At 32.9% G+C, this 25,640-nt stretch overlaps 2 protein-coding genes across 7 annotated transcripts; one reads left to right on the top strand and one right to left on the bottom strand.

The window, feature by feature from the left end:
* Positions 1 to 1,516: 1,516 nt before the first annotated feature.
* Positions 1,517 to 13,707, top strand: LOC110993971 (peptidoglycan-recognition protein 2). 6 transcript variants are annotated; one of them, XM_045634256.1, is made up of 7 exons: positions 1,566 to 1,636; positions 6,603 to 6,761; positions 7,238 to 7,294; positions 10,343 to 10,504; positions 11,907 to 12,108; positions 12,309 to 12,421; positions 13,164 to 13,707. In XM_045634256.1, the coding sequence occupies exons 2-7, from the start codon at positions 6,725 to 6,727 to the stop codon at positions 13,433 to 13,435; spliced, it is 843 nt and encodes a 280-aa protein (XP_045490212.1). In that variant the 5' UTR covers positions 1,566 to 1,636; positions 6,603 to 6,724; the 3' UTR covers positions 13,436 to 13,707. The 6 variants fall into 6 exon arrangements, with proteins under 6 accessions (XP_045490211.1, XP_045490212.1, XP_045490209.1 ...); XM_045634253.1 differs by lacking the exon at positions 1,566 to 1,636 and adding an exon at positions 1,911 to 2,261; XM_045634254.1 differs by lacking the exons at positions 1,566 to 1,636; positions 6,603 to 6,761 and adding an exon at positions 1,912 to 2,261.
* Positions 13,584 to 25,603, bottom strand: LOC110993965 (cold shock domain-containing protein E1). The gene is made up of 16 exons (XM_022260405.2): positions 25,438 to 25,603; positions 24,254 to 24,770; positions 23,952 to 24,172; positions 23,410 to 23,786; positions 23,049 to 23,256; positions 22,768 to 22,956; positions 22,539 to 22,690; positions 22,322 to 22,454; positions 21,783 to 21,974; positions 20,445 to 20,567; positions 20,069 to 20,250; positions 18,966 to 19,183; positions 18,465 to 18,641; positions 17,693 to 17,864; positions 17,224 to 17,381; positions 13,584 to 16,558 (listed from the first exon to the last, which is right to left on the bottom strand). The coding sequence occupies exons 2-16, from the start codon at positions 24,369 to 24,371 to the stop codon at positions 16,542 to 16,544; spliced, it is 2,637 nt and encodes an 878-aa protein (XP_022116097.1). The 5' UTR covers positions 24,372 to 24,770; positions 25,438 to 25,603; the 3' UTR covers positions 13,584 to 16,541.
* Between the last annotated feature and the right edge of the window lie 37 nt (positions 25,604 to 25,640).

The following is a 25,640-nucleotide window of genomic DNA, read 5'->3' as shown; positions in this document are numbered from 1 at the left end:
GAAAAACATTGATAGACAAGAGGTTTAGCACGTCATTTGAACCAGGGCTGTGCACCAATGGACTTTCTGTAAAATATCACAAGGATCGCCTTAATGATCACGAAAGAGATACAATAATCCAAGGTACAGGCTACATAAACAAAACTAATGTGCCTATTCCTTTCAGGTGACTCAGATGAAAATTAGACTTAACTGTAAGAAATAGATTCGTTTAAGAGGCCCCTGTAACAAATTTCAAAGCAAAAACGCTCATCGAATTGATTTGCGTCAGCAATTATTGGAACAAGGTATTTTAGAAACGATATCATCAAAATCAGCTAAATTAAAAATATTCAAGTATAGTTTAAGACGCTTACCTGAAATTGGATAATTTTTATTGCATAGGCTCTTTTATTAATTTAATTTAGGGTCAATTTTAAAGTTTAATCAATTCCTTTAATAATTACTGATGATTCCTTGACTGATGCTGTTATGTGCCGCATAAAAACCATGATTATTTAAACAATTCATTAGGAAGCCTTTTGCCTTTCATTTGATTTTTATTCTATCGATCAATCAAGTTAATTAGCATTACTTTTATCATCCATTTTCAGCTGCAATAAGCCGATAATAATCATAACTTATACAAAAAAAACATTCAACAACAACAAAAAACATACTCGATTATGGACACGCTTTCTGGAAAGATCGATTTTCACTACAATCAGCGCCGGGATAGGTCGATAACGTTATCAGCCAGTCAAAGGGCTAAAGTGAAATTCACTTTAATTCGCTTAGATTTTACAGAATCACTATGCAGTTACCCGAACTTTTAGTAAAAATTAATTATAACGGATTTAATTGGCCTAATTATTTTATTACAATTCTGACAAGACCAAATATATTATTATTATGTGGTTGTTAAACAATGTTTGTTCTTCGTTATGCGGGTGCTCTTTGAAAGCGCAGTGTCGGCCGTTAGAAGACCCGATTCCCTGAGGCTCCGAGTCCACCTTTGCCACAATTGCGCTTAAGGAAAGGTTAATAAAACTTGCTCTTACAGTGAGACAAAATCTCAAACCAAATCGGAGGTCTCAAACACAGCAACCACTTACCTACTTGTCTATAAAATAGAAATAATTAAAAAAAACAAATGGAATCTGAAGTCAAGACCAACATGTCCCTGACTCTCTGTACTGGTATTTGACACGGGCCCCATGTTTCCTTCTTCTATAGACTTTTTCAATATGCCTCTTGCAACACTTTGGGGATCAGGTCAATACTTTGATTCACATATCCATTTTACTTTTAATATGACCTACTAACTCATTTTCCTTACTTTTTGTTACTCACTTTATATTTTGTTTTTTCTTGCCATGCATTGTTCCATTGCAAATACGAAAGTATTTTTATTTAATTCGATTGCTAATTAAATATATTTAGTTTTCTAGAAATAAGATTAGTTGTGATTATTGAAAGAGTTATCTTAAGAACTCTCGTTGACTATACAGATAACTAATAAGGGATGTCCCCGCGATGTTCCTATCTTTACCATTGAAGGCTTTCATGTTTCATAATTCCACCAGCCTTCGAACAAACCATTCACGTATTGAAGATATTAAAAACTTGGGCTTTGAACATCGAGGTCATTTGCAAGGTCAGTACCCTTAATGACGAACTAATAGTGTGTAAGAAATATGTAAAAAAAATACTTTATAACCGATATTTTAAGTTTTTATTTAATTATGAAGCACATTGTTCGAAGTTATTCTTAATTAGTAAACTAAACAATGCGTATAAAATGTTTGTAAAATATTTCTTCACGCGTGGATCGAACCTAAATCCAAGAATAACTTCGCGGAATCGGCGCAAGAATACTGCAAGAAATAGTAGTCTGTTTCCTTATCAGAGTGGCAAAACTCAAAACCGCAATGATTATGGCAAGCGTCACGGACGCCGCGTTGCGGGGCGGTATATTGTATTATTAGTCACAACTCCGAGCAACAAGTGATACGTCGTCTTTCTTCGTCTCATTTATTCCGCCATTTTCCCTTGTGTTATGTGGACTGAAAACGACGATAAAATAGAGGAACGTGTGCGCAATGGATTGGGTGCTGTCAACTCCGTGGCCAATTATGATGACCGGATCGCTCCGGTGCCAAGTGCAGCCGCTGCGACACCATCCATTTCCAATTTGAACGTGAATAATTCAAAAAAAGTGCACATTGGTCCCAAATTTGTATCTGTCACGCAGAATGTACAAAATCAAGAGTTAGTCAAAGGTAAGGGGTGGATATCTCTTTATCTACATCCTGATGCGAAGCGAGCGTTTGTTTGTGTAACCATTATGTAGCTATAATATGATTTTATCAATGTACGGAACATATATAGATGCTCGCCAAGGTGATGATGATTTTCCTTGTCTTTGATTTTGTTTAAAGCTACATAAGCTTAGTAAATAATAATGGCTTGCGCACATGCATGGCGACATAAATATTCAATTTGTACACTAATGTTTGTTGTCTCTATGTTTTCAAATAGGTAAATACACTCACATATAAGGGGTTCGCAGACAATATTCCCTTCTATTTATTATATTTATAATTATCAAGTTAATAATTCTATTTGCGCCTACATTACCATAGCATTCCATACAAAAATTTATTTGTATAAAATTGTATTTGAATTATTAGCTAACCTACATATAACAACAATGACGTGCAAATTAAATTACGAATTGGCAACCTTTTTTTTATCTTGCGGCGTATACTTCCATAAAGTTAATGCATATATGTACATATTTATGTACTATTAAAATTGAAAGTTCCTTACTACATGCATATGATAATCTTGCTAATAAACTGATGACGTTAGAACTGATAAGTACTCTAACTAATAAGAACACAACATAACATCTTCGGAAGAAATATTGTTGAAATAAATCATAACTTATATATCGGAATTTAATTAATATACATGACATCATACGTAGCTATAATATCATTTTGCCAATGTATAGTACAAAATAAAGATATTTGAATGATCTCTTTATTTAAAAAATTGGCGCAATTATAAGATCTATCATTTTGTACTTATTTAAAATTCATGAAAAATAAATCTAATTGTACCATTTTCACTCATACAGATACTTTAGTTACTTCTTTAATACTACTTTTAGAGTCTTTCTTTTGGCAAACGTTTTGCAAAGTTGGTTTGTTGTGTAAGTGGTTTTTTGTTTCAAATCGTGGTATTTGGTAAAATTGTAAACATGTTGTCGACAACATGACAATAACAATAACAAATTAAATAATCATAACAGAGTCGACTCCTTCTCTTTTTCATTTGTTTTTATTATTTCGGTGTGATCGTGAAGAACTGAGAGGCGAGAGCTTGGAAATTCCGTGTTTTGTTTTGTTGTTAGGTTAGGTTGTCATACTTGTCTGACGGAAGTTAAGTGACTTGATTGAATATCGACCTATAATTAACTGTCTAGAGACTCAATTAACTCTCTGATTTAACTATTTTACTGCGACATATACACACATTGAAGCACTTATATTGACTACGATGACAACATGATTTCATCACCGCTAATTTTGTTTACCCATCCCAAAATCTCACCGTAACAATAGCGTACTGTGTTGCATAGCGGATATTCAGTAAAATGACTAATTGCATATCCGTTTGGATCGCTGTCGATGATGACAGGTTTAGCAAGCCATTTATGAACAGGCTATTAATATACAGTCCCAGAGTACCACATGTTTCTTTTAATTTTTTTTAAACAACTACAAATCTCGTCGAAGCCGGTACAAACTACTTCAGAAAGCATGATGGTCTGCACATAATTAAAATAAGGCTTTTAGAGAAATATCAAAAAGGTTAGTCGACATCTCAGGAGACCGCAGAGCTGGCAGCTACCTCGTACAAAGAATTAGTCTAGCTATTCAAAGGGGAACTCTGCCAGTATCTTCGGAACCTTGCCTCAAGGGACTCCTTTTAATAATATATTTTAGTTATGACACTTTAAGTTTAGTTATTATATAAAAAAAAACATATGCGACAGTATATACAACTGTAGTTCGATGTATGTAGTCTAACACATATTTTCAATACGTTAAAATAAAATATTCTGACCGCTATCAATTTTCAACTTAATTACATTTGTCGTTGACAGATTACATTTATCAGTAACGGCTTTTCTTACTTCTAGAAATTAAAGCATTAACGTGACTATTTATTTATTCTAACATAAAATATACATAATATTTATAATAAAATTGGAATTGTTCACTGAAGACACTTAAATGACAGAAGAAAATATCTAGAAAATTTTGAATGAAACACAATAGGAAATAAATTTTCATAACAAAATAAAAACCTCGAGTCCATTTTCGAATTGCCCCCAAAACAATCATGTTACCCGTCGGTGGTGCCTGGGCCGCAAGTTGGAAAACACTGCCTTAGATTCAATAATCTATAGTAGTGCTGTATTACTAGCCAATCGACTGTGCACCAATAAATTAAGTTCCAAAGTTAGTTCTCATTCGAAAACAATATTGTTTTAAAAATAAGCCATACAATAGAATATCTAAAGTTAAACGGTCGTTAAAAATATTTTCAAATCAAATCAAAATTTATTTATTCATGTAGGTAACAATGTAGACTTGTGAACGTCAAAAAAAAGAAATATTAAATGAATTTAATTTTACATTTACTGCCAGTTCTCAAATCAAGGGCGTAGAACGGAAGAGAAGAACTGGCAATAAACTCTCCGCCACTCTTTTTAATCGCCAAATTTTTTTTGATTTGATTATAAAAACTATTTTAAAAAAAACGTAGTTCTTTTTTCCTAAACAAATCTCTATCGTAGTTAAAACTAATTTAATGCTTACTTTGGAATTGATGAAATATATTTATTAAATAAAAACTTACTGATTGCCACAGGGATGGAAATTATTATTTAATATTATTTGCCAGAATTATTCTCTATCACCTTAAAATGTCGACATACAAAGAAGCTTTAATAGTTTAAAACTATCCATTTGTCATATGATCATCGTCAACAAATCGGGCAAGTCCTAGTTTTGTTGCACCATTCTATAGATGTGTATATATTTGAGTTTGAGTAAATATAACACATGACTGCAGACGTCTGTTATCGGAAAGTCACCGTAGACAGTTAAGAAAAATTATAAGGAACGACGTGTAAAGTTTGCTTGATATATTTAAAAATAAACATTTAATAAATGTTGTATGTGTTCAACGAAACGGCGATGGCAAGAGTGAGAAAAAAGTTCATTAAATAAAATAAACTATGTTCATAGATCCTATTGAAATCATTAAAACATTTTATCAAAAGTATAAAACGAAGCTATAAATATAAATTTAGATTTCAATAAGTGTTGACAAATGCCGTTATCAATACGCACCTTATAATAGCAATTAGCTATATCTCTTTGAATGCAGGTCAACAATTTTTTATCGTATTTTATTAAGATAATAAATGTATATTAAAACTTTATACCACTTGGAATTACAAAGAGCAATGCGTGAATATTATGAGAAAAATGCTCCATGCTTCACCCCTATTCAAAAACGTTTTTTATACATCAAATTAAAAATATATGAGAATGTAAAAATCAATCCCCTTCTTATCTCTTTTTTCGGTCTTTTGACAAGAATGGACTTCTAATTAATTTGCTATATTTGTTTGAAATATTGTAGAACTGTTTGATGATTTGCTTTTTTTTAAAAAGAGTACCGAGAGTTTTTTACGCCGGATTTTTCTCTCAACTGGCCAACACCTTCTGTCTTCTTTGCCGATGAGTAGGGATGCCAACAGGCTCGAATTTAATGACGTGGAATAAGTGATACCAAATGATCTCATGTTCCAAAATAAACGTATTTTATTTATTTTTATTTTATTTTTGGAAATCATTGCCTAGCCTAGGTTGCAGATATGACAACACTCAAAGTACTACAACAATCTCGTATGGTTTATAATTGATTAAAAGCGTATCGTTTAAGTCCAGCGTTCTTGGTTTGTAGTCTCGAGGATATTTATAATTTAGATAATTCTCCCATCAATACTTAAACGGGTTATCAAATGTTTCATCGTCGCGTGATTACGCATGATGTATGGCCATGAATTTAATTAGCCTAGTAAAAAATATTGCGGTGCGGAAATCCCCAAAATCGTGAGATGATTGATAAAACTTATAAACACGAATTTAATTAGAGGTCACGTCAACACATACGCAATAGTTATATAACAGTAATAGTAAACTTTAAAAAAAGCTTAAAATTTAATTTAATCAAAATATAATATTTTAAATCATGTAAAACTTTTATATATAGTATACATATATTTTAACTTCAGTTCTAAATAAACTAACTAGATTCGACCGTTTGGTCATTGGAAATAACGTTGTCATTTTATAGCGTCATAATCGGAGTTGTTATTATATCACCACTGTATGATTGTCTACTACGATAGTTTTTACAATTCATAGACTATGCATTAAATAAAATAAAAAAACGTATTTAAAGTAACTAAAACATACAAAATGTTAGGGATCTGTTCTTCCCCACATAACAAGTGTATCATATCTTGTTCGCAGGCCGCTTTCTAGGCCTTGAGTTGGTCTCGCCAAATAACGTACGTACACTACGCTGCAGTGTGGCTGTCTTCGTTTGCTGGGCATTTCTCGTAGCATCTGGCCTGGCAATCTACCTCATATACATGTCCCTCGTCAAACATCAATCACGACTAGACATAGGTAACATTTTGTTCTTCTCTTTTAAATTTTTTAAGTAAGGTAATTAATTGAATTCGTGTATGCGGTGATATTAGTTGTTTCGACTATGTATTTGCGTGTTATTCCCACGAGAATGTAAGTGCGTGCTCTTATTTCACCATGCTTCATGCATAGAGGGCCAATCTTGGATTTTACTTTATTTTATTGTTCCTTATTACTTAAGATGTCATATGAAACATGGTGTAATTGTTGCAGCCCCTTACAAACGTTATGTAAAAGAAAAAACTTGGCGATTAAAAAGAGTGTCGGAGAGTTTTTTGCTAGTTCTTCTCTTTCGTTCTACGCCCTTGATATGAGAACTGGCAGTAAATGTAAAATTAGAAGCATTCAATGTATATATGTTATTAAGTGTACATTATGAATAAATTATTTTTCAATTTTGAATTTTTAAAATAACTTAAAAGTTGCTATTTCACAACTGTTACTTTTTCGATTAGGTCTGATGGAGTCCTGGTATCTTCGGAGGGAAGACTGGCAAGCGATGCCTTCTTACAGTGAGGAATTTCTTGTACTCCCGGTCTCCTCTGTTATAATAGGACATTCAGCCTCAACGTACTGTAATCAGAAGTTCGCTTGTGTAGAAGTGATGTTATCCATACAACAAGATCATTTGAGAAGGGGCTGGTTGGATATTGGGCCTAATTTTCTCGTGGGGGGTAATGGATTGGTTTTTGAAGGGAGAGGGGCGAACATTTTGGGTGTCATGGTATCATTTTGGAATCGAAGAAGCATAACAATAATGTTTCTCGGAAATTACGTAAATGACGTACCAGATGACGCACAGTTTCAAAATGTAAATATTTTACTAAAAAGACTAGTAGAACTCGGAGTTTTGACGCAAAACTTTATAGTTTACGCACAGTGCCAAGTACAGCCTTTGACAGTCCCACCGGGTCGACATTTACTGCGATCAATGGACAAAATAATTCACTGGAAACCTATAAACATTACGAGTTGTTTATCCAGATGAAATATATAACAATATCAATTTGTGGTCCAAAATAAATCGTGACCTAGCTTGGCAGGATCGCGGAGGCTCGACAGTGAGGGTGTTGACTTGTTCACATTAAAAATACTTTTAATAGATCAAATGAAAAGCAAGTAGAAGCTTTGTTTTTCTCACTGATTTCAAAAGGTTTCTATAATCTGATTCAAAAGGTTTCTATAACTTGAAAATGTATTGTAATTGTTTTAAGAAATAGGAGACAAACGGACGGAAGGCTCATTTAATGTTAAGTGATACCGCCCATGGATACTCACATTATCAGAAGGCGCACCAGTGCGTTGCCGGCCTTTTAATAATTGGTACGATGTTTTCTTGAAGGACCCTAAGTCGAATTGGTAATTTAATATAATCAAACATAAAATAGGATATCTCATTGTATAAATATAGTATATTTGTATGAAAATACTTATCTCTTAAACTGTAAAATATACTTAAAATATAAAATATATTAGCTGTGTACTGTATACACCAATATGCACGTCATGATGCATACTAAGGGATAGAATATGAAATTGTAAGGAAATTAAATATATGAAATATGAAGTTATTTGTAATTTCCCTCAGACTATATAATGCTTTACTAGTTTTATTAGTAAGTTTCGTTCATTAAATCGTATCTAACTTAAGCAACACTTATTTGTGATACAAAAATACGAAACACTTAGCAAATCGCAAGCGTTTATTGAATCACAATATAATAATATGACGTAAATGGACGAGACTGTAGGCACGCTATTTGTACAATGGCATTAGGCAACTCATGGACGTATAAAATGTGTATTACACACACATTAAGTGCTCTTGACTCGGATCCGTGCGAGCGTTCCGTTCATTTTTTAAAACGATTGCCATGCCTAGCTGTCGGATCCGTGTATTCGGCACACGACGTACTATATACCAACCACTAAGATCCCAGTTTTTTTAATAAATTTATAAAATACTTTCATACATTCATATTTACTGAATAAAAATTCGCCATAAAAAGTTTTGGTTTTCGGCCATTGCTTTATCCATTATTTAAGCATTGTGTTAAATAAACCAGCAATACAGACATGATAGTAAGGAAAGTTGATATGTGTGTGTCTCACCAAACAAAGCGACGCGGACAATAGCCAAGATTTCGACATCTATGATTGTATATTCTATCCGTGAACCGAACCGCCCAATGGGTATACTCAGGCGGCTGAACCGAGCCATTAAGGCTTATGCGAACCCCGACTGTACCTACTGTGTACAATCATATATTTAAGAAAAAAAATTACGCCCGAACCCAATAATAATTTGGATTGTCAGACCATGACAGTCGATCCATCTTCTATCTGCATCCCAATAACCAAACCCTACGAAAACAACCCATATTTGGCGACGGATATAATGCAATCTCTTCGCTCTTTACACTCATATTTGATAATCAATATAAACCTAAGAAAGTAAATAAAACCGTAAAAATAATATTTAAATATACATGTCTATGCTTAAAACATATTAAATACCTTTTTAATTATATAAAAAATTGGTGTAAGTTAAAATCTTAAGATAAGATATTGGCACAGTTGAACTGTCGTTTTCATTCAAAGATCTATCCACAACGATTCGACCAACCATGGATAGCCTGTATCGAGAGGTGGCCAGTACAATCCGTCGATTGGTTATTGGCACACTTTTATCAATATTTGCATTAAGTTTTCTATCTCAGATGGTCAAATTGGATTGAGATAGGTTATTGGGTTTAAGCGTAAGTCGTTTTTGTATATTATCTGCGATGTATGCTGTATAAATAGAAATATGCGTCACCACGCAAAAAGATATCCAAGTCAGAGTCCACTGTTTTACAGCTGTATAAACACCCGATTTGAAGTAAAGAACTGAACTCTAACTGCCTCTATGGCTTAGTAGTTAACACACTGGCTTACAGCCCACGCGGTATACACAGAGTATTTAAGGTTGGTAACTACAAAAGTTTATACTCGGAAATTTGGTGTGTTTGTATGAGTTTGAATTCCTAAATTACTTTTGGAAAGTATAGTTTTAATTACCAGTCTTACCAGTTTTGATAAATTGAGTAACTGCATCAACTCTGAAACACGCTTTTAGTGCTGCAATCAAGGCTTGATATATATCAATCTAAAATCTTTGTATGTACAAAGCAATCGGGTTTCTTTTAAATACTATTTCGATTACATATAATCTATGTATTTCGAAAACATACAGGCCAGATAAAAGGATACTCATATTGTATTATTATCCTTCTCAATGATTTCTATGAAATATATATTGGTCTGTACGAGCGCGTCTTTTAACCTCGAGGTCGTGCGTTCCAAACCCAACACTACAGCATTTTAACTATTACTACTTATATCTACGTACCAAAAAATAATCCAAAATCGAATACATGTCGTGTACAAAAAAAGATGTTTATCTTGCCTAAAAATAAAGAAACAAATAAAAATCAATATCGCCGTTACTAAATCTTGTTTGAAATGTTTATTTCTACTTAAAAATATTGAAACACTCAAAAGTAAATGATACATTTCAGAGCTCCCCTTTCATAAATATCTCTGGGACATCGTGAAGAACAGTTCTCGTACAGAACGATTGTCTTGCGCAGTAGCTGTCATGGTTCTTATCACATGTATAGCTCTCATTGTCTACTTCACAGGCATGTCAGCGAATACATCCGAATCGCCTATAGACAAAGGTACGTATCTACATTTACACATCATGTTACCATTACTGTCGCCTTGGTTATAATAAATACACACCATTTAACTCTATATAACTCGTACGGTGAAGGAAAACATCGTGAGGAAACCGACATGTCTTAGACCCAAAAAGTCGACGACGTGTGTCAGGCACAGGAGGCTTACCATCTACTAGGCTATTAGATTTAATAATAATTGCAAGCAATTTAATAATGAAGCAGATACAGAAACCTGAGGCCCAGACCTAAAGAGGTTGTAGCGCCATTGATTTATTTAATTTATAAAAATGTGTGCATAATTTATTTAACTTATAAAAATGTATGCATAATTTATAAAAATGTATGCATAATTTATAAAAATGTATGCATAATTTAATTAATTTATAAAAATGTGTGCATAATTTATTTTACTTAAGTGCTGCCGCCTTTCATAGACACTCAATGCCATAAAGATCGGGAGTGCGTTGGGCGTCTATTAAGAATTGAAACGCTCTTTTCTTGAAGGATCCTATGTCGAATTAGTTCGAAAAAATTTCTCATCTATGTGCAGTGATGAAATAACCTCTGTCATAGTTTCTTCCACCAGTGGGCGTAGGGGACGTCACGTCATATCGTTTTGCATATATTTTATTTATATTAAATATTTACCGATCTCGTGTTCTTCCATGTGGCATATTTTATTTACAAGTCTTGTAAAATTTACTAAAAATTTGCTACACAATTATCAAATATGACGCTCAGATAAGAATACAAGAGGTGACACGGGTCCCGCCGTCTAGCGACCTACGCCGATAAAATCATGAAGATATTTTCTGAGTAATCATAACCCGGGCCCGACTGGAGACGCCCAGCCCGCCAGACATAGCTTAATAAAGTCCCTTTCTAGAAAAGGGAAGAATAGAAACGACCCTGCTTTTTAGTTCACAGCCAAGAATCTGTCCGATCGCGCAGTTAGTAGGTATAAACAGTTTCATCTGCGGCTGTTTAATTTTTTATATGTAGATGATTAGTTCCTCTCAATGGTTCAGCCACACAATGGAAACAGTGGGAAATTAAAAAGACCAAATACTAAACTACCTGAGCAATGAGCAAAGTGATATTTCAAATTGTATGATTCCTTACAATTTTCAATAATATGACGGTTTAAATTGATTATTATTATTTAAGTGCGAATTTGTACGGTAAAGGAAATATCTAAGATACAAAAATGATGCCTTGTGTCAGACAAAATTGGTTGATCAAATTTGAAAAAAATATTGGTTGTAACGCCATCGAGATTTTTAGCTCTTTATATTTTAAATTTTTTTAACGCATGACACAAACGTAAGCAAAATACGTTTTTTTTAATATTAGGTATATTATAGGACAATAGCAGAGTCTAATGAAGGTCATATTTTAGCACCACATGAATGGCGCATCACTCGAGAGATGTGGCTGGCCCGGCCGTACAACTACACGAACACGTTAGACGCCTTCGAGCCATTGATGTTGGTCATCTTTCAGCATACAGTCAGCCCCCAATGCAGTGTGTTTAAGAACTGCGCCGCTGAATTACGCAATTTGCAAGGCTATTTTATAAGTCATTACGACTATGATATACCGTAAGTCGATATAATTTTTTTTAATCTGTGATGACCTATTTGATGAATCTTGAATATAACTGTTTTGGATTCTCTGTGACAGGGCAATAATATTTGATAGATACTTTTTACTAACACAAAAAAGTAAACGGAAAACGTAAACAAAGTATTATTTTGATCGCCTTAATTGTAAATATTTATTAATTTATTATTGTATTTAGATACAACTTCCTGGTCGGAAATGATGGTCGCGTCTATGAAGGTCGAGGATGGAACATCGAAGGAGCCCATACGTTTGGCTATAACCGATGCTCCATTGGAATCGGATTCATAGGTATTTTATTGTCTACTAGTGACCCGCCCCAGCTTCGCACGGGTGCAATGCTGATGAAAAGCAGGTTTTTATTATGTATTGTTATTTCCGTCGCTGGGAAGCTCCGATAATATACGCGACATATACCATATAGACATATACCATCACGGACTTTTCTGTAGACCTTTTCCATGTGTACAATACTTAGTACATTATTTTGATAAAACTCGTAGGGTTCAGCCTGCGATTGCAATGTAAGCGGAAAATATGTAATTATTTACGACATCACATTAGAAACCTCAAAAATAACAGTACTTCTCCACTATTTAATGGATATTATTATACATATAAACCTTCCTTTTGAATCACTATCTATTAAAAAAACCGCATCAAAATCCGTTGCGTAGTTTCAAAGATTTAAGCATACAAAGGGACATAGGGACAGAGAAAGCTACTTTGTTTTATACTATGTAGCGATAGACTATATTATGATACTCAAATTTGTCTTAAGGTATTTTTTTAATTAAACCAAATCCTTAATTTTCTCCGTGTTATGAAATCACTTAGCTAATCGTTATTTGTATCTTATACATGCTACCGCCATATTCTGTACTAAAATTTCTGTGTATTTTTTCTCGCATTTGAGCGTTGTTCATGAAAAAATCACTGATTGGAAGTTTAATACAAAATGCAAGTGTCTCCTTTATCAAGTACACTTTATTAAAACCTTTGAAACAATTCTAATAATTTTAAACACCTGTAGGTGACTATCGCGGGGAAATTGAGAGTCACTCCTCAGTGACTGAAACTCAGTTAAATAGAACGAGAATGCTTCTAGAAGAGGGTGTGAGACTTGGCCATTTGAGAAAAGACTTCTTGGTCATCGGTGCCAAGGATTTGGGACCCACGGCGAGTCCAGGGTCCATTTTAAATAATGCCCTAAAACAGTGGCCGAATTATGACCACAAAAATCGCTTTTACAAACTAAATTGCGAAAAAATGGAAGAAAAGTTTGGTAATACTACGTTATACTAGTAATTATAAAGATGCATGTAAGCAGTATATCTGTTAAATCTTATATATTTTTGGAAATATATTAAGGTGTAAATAATTGTATGCAATTTTGTACTTTTTTAATAAATAAAAAATGTGTTGAAAAAAGAGTAAAATAAAAAGATTTGTAAATGTTTTAATCACATTGTTTATTAGTTTATATATATTATATTTAGTGTACTTTGTTGCATGTTTGAGAGCTAATATTCGACAACATCATACTGCGTTCTGAAAGAGTTTATATCACACAGTACGATACAAACAAAAATTTAAACAAAATACCTATTTAGAAGATTTCCGTACGTATATAAGGTACAAAAGAACACGCCATGACCCCAATCAAGTGGGTCGTGATCGTTTTCATTTTGTTCATTTAAATCACATATTTATTGTACACACTTTATAAACTTTTGGCATAACTATTTTGTCATATCATAGAGGATAAACTAAAAAATATAATTCAGTATCCAAAATTTGCAATTCTGAATATCAATTTTAACATTCAATATTTAAGTCAGAGGTTCTTTTAGGCATTTAAGTTTTTTTAATTTTATCGTGTCCGCCAAACCTACGTAATTTTAGAAAGGAACTAGTTACATATATGCAATGAAATAGTTATTGTTGATTAACATTTATTATATTTGAATTTGTGTAATTTCGAAAAACGATACGGCACACTTTGACAGGTATATAAGCTAAGAAAGTCTATTGGCGGTGTAGCGTTAACATAATCAGATCCTCCATACAAGACACTCGTCTGTTCTGGTAATTTATCCGAAGTAATTGTTAATTTTAAGACTAGTACATAATAATACCTAAACCCGAATCGATCCGGGGATCAATACACTACAACATCGAATATTAATTATCCACTTTCATAATATAACGTGGTTACACAGGCATGTATAGGTTTATATTAAAAAGTGAAACGGTACTTTGGTTCAATAAAATTACATATATTTCAGTTATATAGTTATATAAATATATAGTGAAATAAGTGTGAAACTATCTGTCACTTGATAATATACACCTGTACAAAATATAAAAGAGTATAATATAGCAAAATAAAAAAAAATACACGAAGCATAAGGCAATCGGCGACGATTGTTCAAAATTCCTTTAAAAACTTTACATAAACATTGGGACATTTTAAACATAAGCAATGTCACGACTTCACCTGGTCCAACTCCAATGTCAGTCACATGTGTTATATTCTCACTGTACTCTGCTATACTCACGTCACTCTATTGAGGGTATGCGTACTGACAGATTGAATCAGGAAATCCTGTCACCCAAGCTCGCTTTAAATGTATCTACAAAATGCAAATGCAATATTGCATTTATAATGAGACTAAGTTAAAGGAAAAGTTTGGCAATAATACTGGTTATCTTTTGTAATAAAAGTCGGCGGCATCACAGCTAGACTTTATAATAGACATTTATGTACGCGTGTGTCACAAAAAAACTTGTCACGACTTACACCAGAAATTCTTAACCAACTTTAACAATAGAAATTAGCCTCTAAATGTATAATAGTTTTGGAACAACGTAAAGGCACTGGCATAGTACAATCTATAATTGGTGTTCAGTTCACACCTAAAAAACAGGGTAAAGCGCTATAAATAAATTTAATATTAAATGTTTACAAAGCTGTTAATAATAATTTCATATAAAAAAATAAATCGCGACGAAAGCACCGCAATCACAATTCAACCCCAAACACATATTATTGCTCACATATCACAATAAACATTTTAAATTAAGCGGGTCGAGTCAAATGCCTAACAACACAGGAACAACTACGTCCGTCCGGACAAATGCCCAAATTATTTCACCCCAAAACGTTTCCTTCATGCGACACATAACATATGAAGGCTATAACTAGACTAGATTATGTGCCCTGAGGACATATTTATCCTTTATTTATTGCACATTAAGTTTTCAATACATCACAGGAAAATTTCCAATAGAGATCTAAATATCATAACAAAAAGACAACGTTAGCCAATACAGGTTGAACCACTAAAAACTAGTTTACCGCCTTACGAATATTTTTTAGGATTTGTATTTTACTATGTGTAATTTAACCAATACTAAAAGGTGTGAGTAGAAAATATTTATATACACATTAAATATATTGCAAAACCATGGGCGATGATTGCACCGTCTATTACTACTATTTGGTGGTACTGTATAACTGGGATAAACTTGGCTTAAAATGGCCTCCATACAAATGTGATTATTTAATACTGAGGAGGACAAAAAACAATTAGCCGAAAGACGGAAACCGTTGAAATTAACTTAACTAATCATTGAAACTGACAACCCAAAACACGATTAACATTATTCATTTAACTGAGAAAAGCTAATACAAAATCATCTTTACGTATTAAATATTTTTAATAGAGCCCTCTAGTTTATCGAATTACTATTATAATATACTTTTATATTTCTGTAAATATGTTCGAATGAAGCGATTCTCGCCACGTTCACAGAACCTAACAATAACACGAATTTGTACATCGCTTAAACTGTAATAAAAGCCTGTTGTTATGTGTCGCCTACAATTATTTAATTAAAGTGAAACCGGAATTTTGAACAACGCGTCCTCGCGAAAAAGAACCTCTTACAATCACATGACTAAAGAAGCAAGAAAATTCGTTAATTTGATATGTTTTACGCTCATATCTAAGCAATTTGCTCGCAACTATGATACGACAACGGAATAACCTAAATAAATTAAAATTTTCTAAATGCTGCTAAACCGAGAATCAGTCAGTCTCTCTTGAATACATAAACTATACAACAAATGGCACTCTCGAACACACATTTAATTTTTTTAATGCGACAAACAATTTCGAACAAACTACAAATACATTACGTTCCGTTCTACGCTGAGGGAATTGTTTCTGATTAAATTGGAATGTAGGCAACAAAGTATTGTTACATAAACCCTTTGATTGTTTTATATTATATAATACATATAAGGGATGGAGAGTGCCATGGTTGTTTGAGTTTACCTTGAATTTAAACAAATCTAGAATGCATAACTACAATGCATAGCAATAAAAAGCTGTAGATCAGGCCTTTATTCGGTATGTTGTTCTGAAAAGAAAAATTTAATATTAGTCTCAAAAAAATTCACAAAAATTAGAATAACATATTAATATTAAAATAAATAAATCAGTGGCGCTACAACCTCTTTAAGTCTTGGCCTCAGATTTCTGAATCTGTTTCATGATCATTTTTAAATTTAATAGGCAAGTAACGACACACGTCGTCGACTTTTTTAGGTCTAAGACATGTCGGTTTCCTCACGATGTTTTCCTTCACCGGTCGAGCAAATGATAAATGCGCACATAGAAAGAAAGTCCATTGGTGCACAGCCGGGGATCCAACCTACGACCTCAGGTATGAGCTTAGGCCACTAGGCCAACACTACTCATACATTATTAACATATTGATATTAATAATTATTTTACAATTTATACAGTTACTAGACATGGGACATATACAATCCAAGCAAAAAGGTTATACCACCACTGAATTTAAAAAAATATTATTTAAAGCCGTTAAAATATCAGTGTTGCAGACTGGCCATTTATTTACATACATAGCATACATACATACAAAAATGACGAGACACTTCTCGGTTTATTCTATAACTAGTTGGCCACGAAAAAATACCTGGGCTGCTTGATTTTCCAAAAAAAAAAAAAAAAAAACTTCGCTTGCTTATACTGCTCTGCCTGGGCCAAAATAATACATACCGTTGATAGGACGCCTTGAGCGAAAGCCCCGGGTGCCATCGGGTCCTCGTGGCATCCGCGTTACAATCACGCGAGGGGTGGATGCGTCCTCTTGCGAAATTGTACGAAGGCGCGCTAGCAATCGCTCCGGACGGGCCTTAGAAACTGCCCCCTTGCTTCTGTAACGTTAGAAATTTTTCTTAGTTAACTGTTTTGTGAAGAAAATCCAGTCGAGTACATTCGAAGCGTAGGGCGTAAGCGAATTAAATATCTACTGTTAAATAAAACATAAAAATCGGTAATTAGTATTAATATATTTTAACTAATGGTCAAATGTATACAAAAATAAAAATACGGTATAAAGACAAATCGAAATGCTTCTTTAATATTCTATTAGTGATATTCAGAGAAACAGGAAATTTAAGGAATAACTAGGAAATAATTATTTTTCAAAAAAGTTCATATATATATAAGATATTTTGATTCTCACCCAGTCTTAACAACGTTGCAAGCAGACGATTTGCCATTGCGTGGATTAGTCAACATAACAAACTCGACCGAATCGCCTGGTTGCAAGTCTGCGTGATTCCCGCGCACCTCCGACATGTGGAAGAACAGACGCCGGTTGTCTTCACCGTCCACTGACAGGAAACCGAAACCACCTGCAAACCAATTTATATGTTATCGATAAATATACGAAGTGAAAATTATTTAATAAAACGGTAAAATTATAACGGAACGTCACGAAGCTGTGCAGCGTTTTTGTTGAAGAAAAGGGAAGGAGCGATTGAGAGAGAGTGAGAAAGGGATATCGAGAAAAAATACACGCTATTAGATACATCAACCAGTTTACTAGTTACATATTAGAACTTTAGATGGCAATTCTGTCACATAACATCGTGTATAGTAAACGCACATTTTTTATTTATATTATCTTTAGCTCGTATACACAGAGTGATCATATACTGGTACATAATCATCCATTGCGTCTTTTAACATAGTAATAATTAATTTACAAAGAAGTTCACTTCTGACATGTGTCCTTTGTACGCACGCACTTAGTATTAGTATAGATAAAACAATGGAAAAAAAATTTGCATGAAACTTGGCTATCACATTAATAAATAAAATATTGATTTTTTTATTTAACCGACTTAAGAAATGTGGTTATCAAGTACGTTTTATTACAAGTAATTCAGATGCATGTAAACATGTTTCTTTTAATTAACAGATATTTGATTATTTTTTCGATGTACACATACCCTTGATAGCGTCTACAATGGCTCGTCGTTTCTTTCTAACGGGCACAATGTTGGTCGCACGTCCCTCGACGTCAGCTTGGAATGTCACCGGGTCGCCGACTTGAAGAATCTCGCGTTTGCACGCAAGACCCATAATTCCAAACTCATATGACGTCCCGTTCTCAGCTTGGATCATACCTGAAACGGATAAAAATTATAATTCGACTTCACAAGTTCTGAAACTTTAGAAAATTATTAATATTGGCCAATAGAGAGTAAGAGAGAGAGAAAATATTTGTTAAAAAAAAAAATATACTATTTCTAAGAATTTCCACAAGTATCTTTTTTTCTTTAAATAGTAGAAAATTTAACATCTCTTATAAAATCATGTGATCAATTTAAAGTACAATAAAAATGTCTCCGTCACAATTCAATAAATAAAAAATGTGTATATATGTTTATCTAGTCACCACTAAATTTCATGCAATTTAATTAACACTAAGTATTGGTAGAGAGCCTCACCGGAATATTGTGGTTGGTCCGGGTTCAATGCGCGCATAGTACGGGTAACAGTACCATTCAGGGTCGCCTCCAAAGGCTTGGCAATGGGGATAGTACCTCGGGGCAAGACACGAACAAACTCGGCACTAGCACAGCCACCACCAGAGCTGCTGATCCTTCCCAACGAATATTCAACTTCCATACCGAGCTCAAGGCCGTCTGGATTGCGCTCGAGGTTGCTGAAATATTAATTTTAACTATAAACATAGTTATAATTTTCATAGTAATGAAAATATTACAAGATCAAGATCAAAAGTTTGTATGAAATACGGTTATTCATATTCATTCAATTTCCGCTATCACCATTTTTAGAGACTTAAAGGAATGGCTTTAATTTTTATAAAAATTTATTTTTCCTTTAATTACCATTGCATCGCTTCAGGAAACTTAAACAGTTAATGCTTGTATGACAATAGGTTTAAACAACTCTTGCAAGATGAAGATAATAATTGCGATGCATTTTATAATTATTTTTAGCGTGTTTGAAAATAATTGCATCAAGGTAAATCTGAACTTAAACTATGACCCCGACAGTCAATATTTATCGCAAAATTTGCATTCATAAATAGAACATTCGCTTCTACTATCTAAGTATGGCCTCATTAAAAGTTGTGTTTATGTTAATGTAAATGATAAATAATTTTGTTTTTAATTTCACTCTTATATGGATAGTATATAAATGGTTTATAAATATTACTATTTTCAACAAACGCACAGCTTAAATGGATCATGGGTAACCTTCAATAGGACATTTCTGTTCGATTTTTTATTGGAAATCAGACAAAGAACCTGGATTAAATTGTGTGCACATAGTGTGTAATTTCCTATGTACAAAAATAATTCAAAAATAAAAAAATTGCCTTGCTTAATAAACAAAAAATTGCATTGCAATACTTTTCATAATATATTTCTTAACTTTTAACTAAATACAAAAAAATAAAAATCATATTAAGTAAAATCATTTCATAGCGAAAATTTTCATAATTCTTATTTAAATAAAAATTATTTCATAATTCAAATCTAATGTAATAAATTCATTCACACGCAAGCTTAAAAAAACATACCTGAAATGGAAAAAGATTTCCTTAGTGTGGTCAGCTGTTTCTATAAACCCAAAGCCATCCTTCAAAGCTGCGATGAACCCTTGCATGATGGGACGAGCGTTCCCATTAGCTGAACTTCCATTGGCCATGCCCAAACTTTGTATTTGCACAGACATTGCCACTAGGTCTTTGGTCCTCTTAGACTGTAATTCAACAATATCGTATGTTAATAATACAACAACATTATGAATCTAAATAATGCAGAGAATCAATCACAATTTTTTTTATCAAAGGTTATGTCATTAAAATGAAAAAGACAAAATTGTAATTGTTTTGTTAGATGTTTTGTCTAAATATGAAATTCCAAAGCAAAGTCACTTTAAAATAATCAATTTACCTGGTATATATCAAACATAACTTTGTCACCCACACGTGGAAGTATTTTCACTTCGCATTTATTAGCAGCAAAGGGTATGTTTTTCTTTACGTTATTGATGTGGCAAGTAATTATTCCATTTTCCTGCAAAAAATCATAAAAAAAAGTTATTTTATCGTTTCAGCTCTAATCTATGTTATTATTATCAAAATACTATCAGAAATTAAATTGTTTTGAAATATATAGGACAGATAAATATATACAGTCAATACAATTAAGATGATAGATATGATTCTGTTTATGCACATAATAAGAAATCCTTTACATAAATACTTTGTACTTTAACATTATATACAATAAAATTGTAGTATTTTTTAAAGTTTAGTTGTCTTCCATATTATTATAATACACTCATAATATATTATATATGCTATAATTTGACTTAGGGTAAAATTCAGAGTCAAGAGTTTAGCGCTATGACAAAGCTATGGCTGACGCCTCGGTGGTCCCTAATGATATATTGAAAGGTATGATTTCTACCTACACTGATACTGATATTTCTAAATCAAATATTGTAAAGGTAAAAATAGAATTCGCACCGACAAGCCAGCGATATCTAATAGCTCTATACAATCGAACATCCGTTTCAACGGTACACTGCATTTATACTCGCGATTGTTATCATCCGACAAGAGGTTATTGTAGTAACTGGACTGGGAATTTCCTATGTTATTCAAATGTAAAATGTAACCCTAGCGATCCCATTAATTTAAAAAATAACAACTAATTAATGGCTCAATAGAAAAATACTGTTATGAATTATCAATGCATTAAAATTATAAACTACTTTGATTATGACGAATATTATTGCAAGACATTCTTCGCGGCAACAGTGATTGATTGATTACACTGTATTAATAACAGAGTAATTAATGTTTACTAAGAAAATGTAACAGATCTCTGATATAATAGCTTCAAAACATTAACTAATCTTTGAGCTTTTAAAATTGTACCTTTTTCTTCGATCCATACTTTTACGAGAAACGCTTACGAGGAATTAATCACTAGAATGCCTTGTATGATTATTTTTCTAATATTATATTGACAAAGTTACAGGTACTATATATAAACAGAATAATAATAAGACATTTGTAGGTATGTGCAAATTTAGTTGGAAACATTTATATATATATATTATAAAATAAATAAAAACACTATTAATGTAAGTAACATACAGTGTACCTTGCACTTATGAACAATTAATGAACAACAAAAAACTTATCATAATAGCATCCCTAATTATGAAAATTATTTATTAATAATTTAGATTGTATAATTGCTGAAAATATCTCAACTCACCGAACTTGCATTTCGTGTTGGGCTGGATGATGAGGAAAATGATTGTGCCTCTTTACTAATAACACCACGGATGCCTTTTTCAACCAGTGTCTCAAACTTTACAGTGCCAGCCGGCAAGTGTTTAATACGGATAGCTGATTGACGGGTGTTCATGTTAGAGAAAGATGTAACTGGGTCCACAGTAAATTCTACCTGTTAACACAAAATGAAATTTTTAAATTTATTGCTTTAACAATGAAAAACAAACAGCCACCAAGCAATATGTATACTTCTCACTTCAGACTGCAGCATAAGCTAATATTATGCATAGGATTACAATAACTCAGAATTGTCTCATGAATGAAATCATTGTATCATATAACACAGGATGTGTCAATTTTATAAACAAACTCCTGTTCAGATAAGATAAATTATGAGTATGTGTGTTTATATCTGTGTATATGTATAGCATAAACAAAAAGTATAACAGTAGTATATGGTTTGTAACAAAACTAACAATTGCCCTTCAATTTTGGACTCAAACTGCCTTATATACATACCTCATCACCAACGCTCAGCTCTTGACCTAGACGCAGTACTTCAGCAAAATGGAAGGACATGGTTTGATCTCTTTCAACACAGCGAATGAATCCAAAGCCTTCTCGCAAAGAACAGACAAGCCCTTGCTCCCTTCTGTTAATTATAGAAAATTAAATAATAAATAGCATGATATATATAGGTATTTACGATTGGAAGGCAGGATATGAATTAACTTACCGTTCTCCGGACACATTAAAAGACTCATCCAGAAGCGAGATATTTGTTGCACGCTTCAATTGATCCCGACGGTCTGTTGCCACTTGGAATTGGACCCAATCACCATGCCGAAGTGTGAATTCACCACATTGATCTTTGTCACCAAATGGTACCTAATAATGGTAATTAATGGTAAGGTGTAATTTCTTTAAATACATGGATTAGTATAATTAATAAAATATTAATTTACCTCAGTTTCAGAGTGATCTGCTGCACGGTACTTTATCCTACCCGGGAGCGGATCATTTTGTGGTACACGCATCATGTTACCTCTATCAAGGGGTTTCAGTACTTGTCCCCGCATTATCTCAGGATTTATATCTTCAAACACAACAGACCCACTTGGTAGTTTGGTAATGTTGCAAGCAACTTCCTTACCCTAAAAAAAGTAAATGTTATTAATATTAGAAACAGGATATTGTTTATTAAATACATTGCATTATGCATACAATGTAGTATTACTAAACTTACATTTCTTGTTTGTATTATGAATTCAACATCATCTCCTAAGGATAATTCCTCTTTTAATTTTGCTTCTGAATAATGAAAGAATATTTCTTTAACAACATCTGCACGTTCAATAAATCCAAAATTTTCTTTTTTTGAACAGACAACCCCATGATATTTCACGGGATGTACAGGATTCTCAAATCGGACATGGCAAGCACCCAGGGTGCCTCTGAAATATTAATTGTGCCATATAGAAACCATTACAAGATAAGTATGTCAAACTCAGAAATGTACTTGAAAGTAGGTACCAAATACTGGTACTTATAATTGCAGTGTTTTTAGCCGACTAAGATTTCAACACAAAAAAAAAATAAGTACTAACCTTTGGTTTGTTGCAATTTGAAAACTCACAGCATCACCACTTCTTAATGTTACATTTCCTTCAACATCATCCTTGGTATAAGGCAAAAAGAAACACTCGCCGCGGTTTTCATAGGATATTCTTCCAGTATTATCACCAGAACCTTCCCCTTTAACTTCTGTAGTGACGATGCCTGTGACACGCGCCTCACTCAGGACTACTTCAGGTGCAATTTTAGTAACAAAAGAAGCAATTGGCTTTCCAGTACGCCGGTCGTAAGTCATTTCAAATTCTACAGGATCACCAATCTTCAAATGATCGATGTTGCCACTGAACTGGCTAAAGTGGAAGAACAAACGAGCTTGTCTTTCACAACACTGTATGAAACCATAAGAGTGCTGAAAACAAATTGTTCCATTGATTAAATAATGTAATTACACCTTCCCAATATTTAAAATTAGTGTATAAATATTAATTTTAAAACAATACAATTGGAATTGCAGGCAATACTGTATAAATTAATGTTAAGAAATAACCTATAAAACATTTTTGTGTCAACTTACAAGTAATTTTTCAATTATCCCAGTTTCTCTAATGGGTGGGTTGTTTACCGAATCATATTGAGTGGGATTGTTTGAGGAACTCGATGAAAATACTCCAACAGAATCACCCATTGGGCACGTATCTATATTGAAGCCGGTGCCAAATCTATTCCCACCACTTGGCTTATTCATATTATTAAAGTTTTCTCTGGGAGAACTGGGAAAATCACTACTAAAAGAGCCTAAAAATAAAGGAGACATGAAAATAATAAAGTGATACATTGTAAAACATTTCATTTAATGATTGAATTATAAATACCCACCGTTTCGAAATACCTGCTTTGATTGCATGTTAGAATGCTGGAGATCTAAAATATCCCGCAGCGGAGATACATGTGAATCTGGCGGCTGGAACAATTTCCACTGAGGATTGCCGGACATTCCAATATCTCCGAAGACAATATCAAAGTGTATATTTTATAAATAATATATATGAGTCCAAATCTCAGTTATAACCCAATATATCACTGAGAAAGTATGGTGTTATGGTTAAATAGTGCTAACTATATCGTAAAACAAAATCACATTTTTTAAATTTGTGTCCCTTAAAACACAAAGTCTTTAGAACAAAGATCACAAATTTATGCACCAGAACACTATGAAAACAATAAAAACTGGAAATATACTATTGTTCCTCAGATGTCTTCAATGCTTGCTGGACCGGAGTTCTTATTTGCATCGCCTTATATTTTCAAATTTGTAATTCAATGCAGCGTTGCTTTTTGAGTAACTTTTACTATTTACATATATATATATAATTACTTAGTCTCTAAAGTTGAACTGTAAAGAAAATAAGGATATATTAGAATAAGCATGTAATAAACACACTAGTCCTACTTCAATATCAAGTCAATTGAAAGAATAACTTTTTAAAATTACACACATTTCAAACCACCTTCCCAATATTAAAAAAAAAAAATTTAAGTATTGGGAGGGTGGATTAAAATTTATTAAATTTTTATGTCTCGAATATACGCTACGTTAAGCAAAGAAGCGGACGTTATTTCTTCATTAGAAAGAGGAAATTGAGACCAACGCACAAATCTTTTCTAATTTTAATATCATTTATGAACCACACAATAACTAAGAACCACACAATTTGTACAATCGAAAGAGAACCCGCCATCACGAACCTTAATAAAGCTTTTACATGGAACCGTTCCCGAATAAACTAAAAATATATAGGTATCTCTAATTAGACTCTGAATATGAAAGCGTCGCTTCGAAATATTGTGCTACATTTTATTAGATAGATATCGACTGCTTGACAAACGAGACGATCGTCCGAACTGAAAATGTAATGCCGCTAACGCTATAGTAGGAAGAACTCTTTGAAACCATCGCGAGTACAAAAAATAACAATACAGCTATGACTTAAACACAAAATTGCCAAGAAACACACACAAGAATACAAACAAAATCCATTAAATTAATAAATTATTCTCACCACGATACAGCACAGCACTGACGACATACCGCCATATTGAATGTCAACATAGTTGTACTTTTGACTTTATCATACAAAAACAATTATTTTAATTTTGTAACAACCAAATTAATAGTCTTTCTTATTAAGTTTTCCTGAAATTTATGAAATATATAAATCGTATAATTTTTTTAAATTTTGTACTTGTTTGAAAACTAATTATG

Source organism: Pieris rapae, chromosome Z, assembly GCF_905147795.1.
Source record: "Pieris rapae chromosome Z, ilPieRapa1.1, whole genome shotgun sequence".
Classification (NCBI taxonomy): domain Eukaryota; kingdom Metazoa; phylum Arthropoda; class Insecta; order Lepidoptera; family Pieridae; genus Pieris; species Pieris rapae.
The sequence above is the reverse complement of the archived record's forward strand: the minus strand, read 5'-3'. Positions and strand labels throughout refer to the sequence as shown.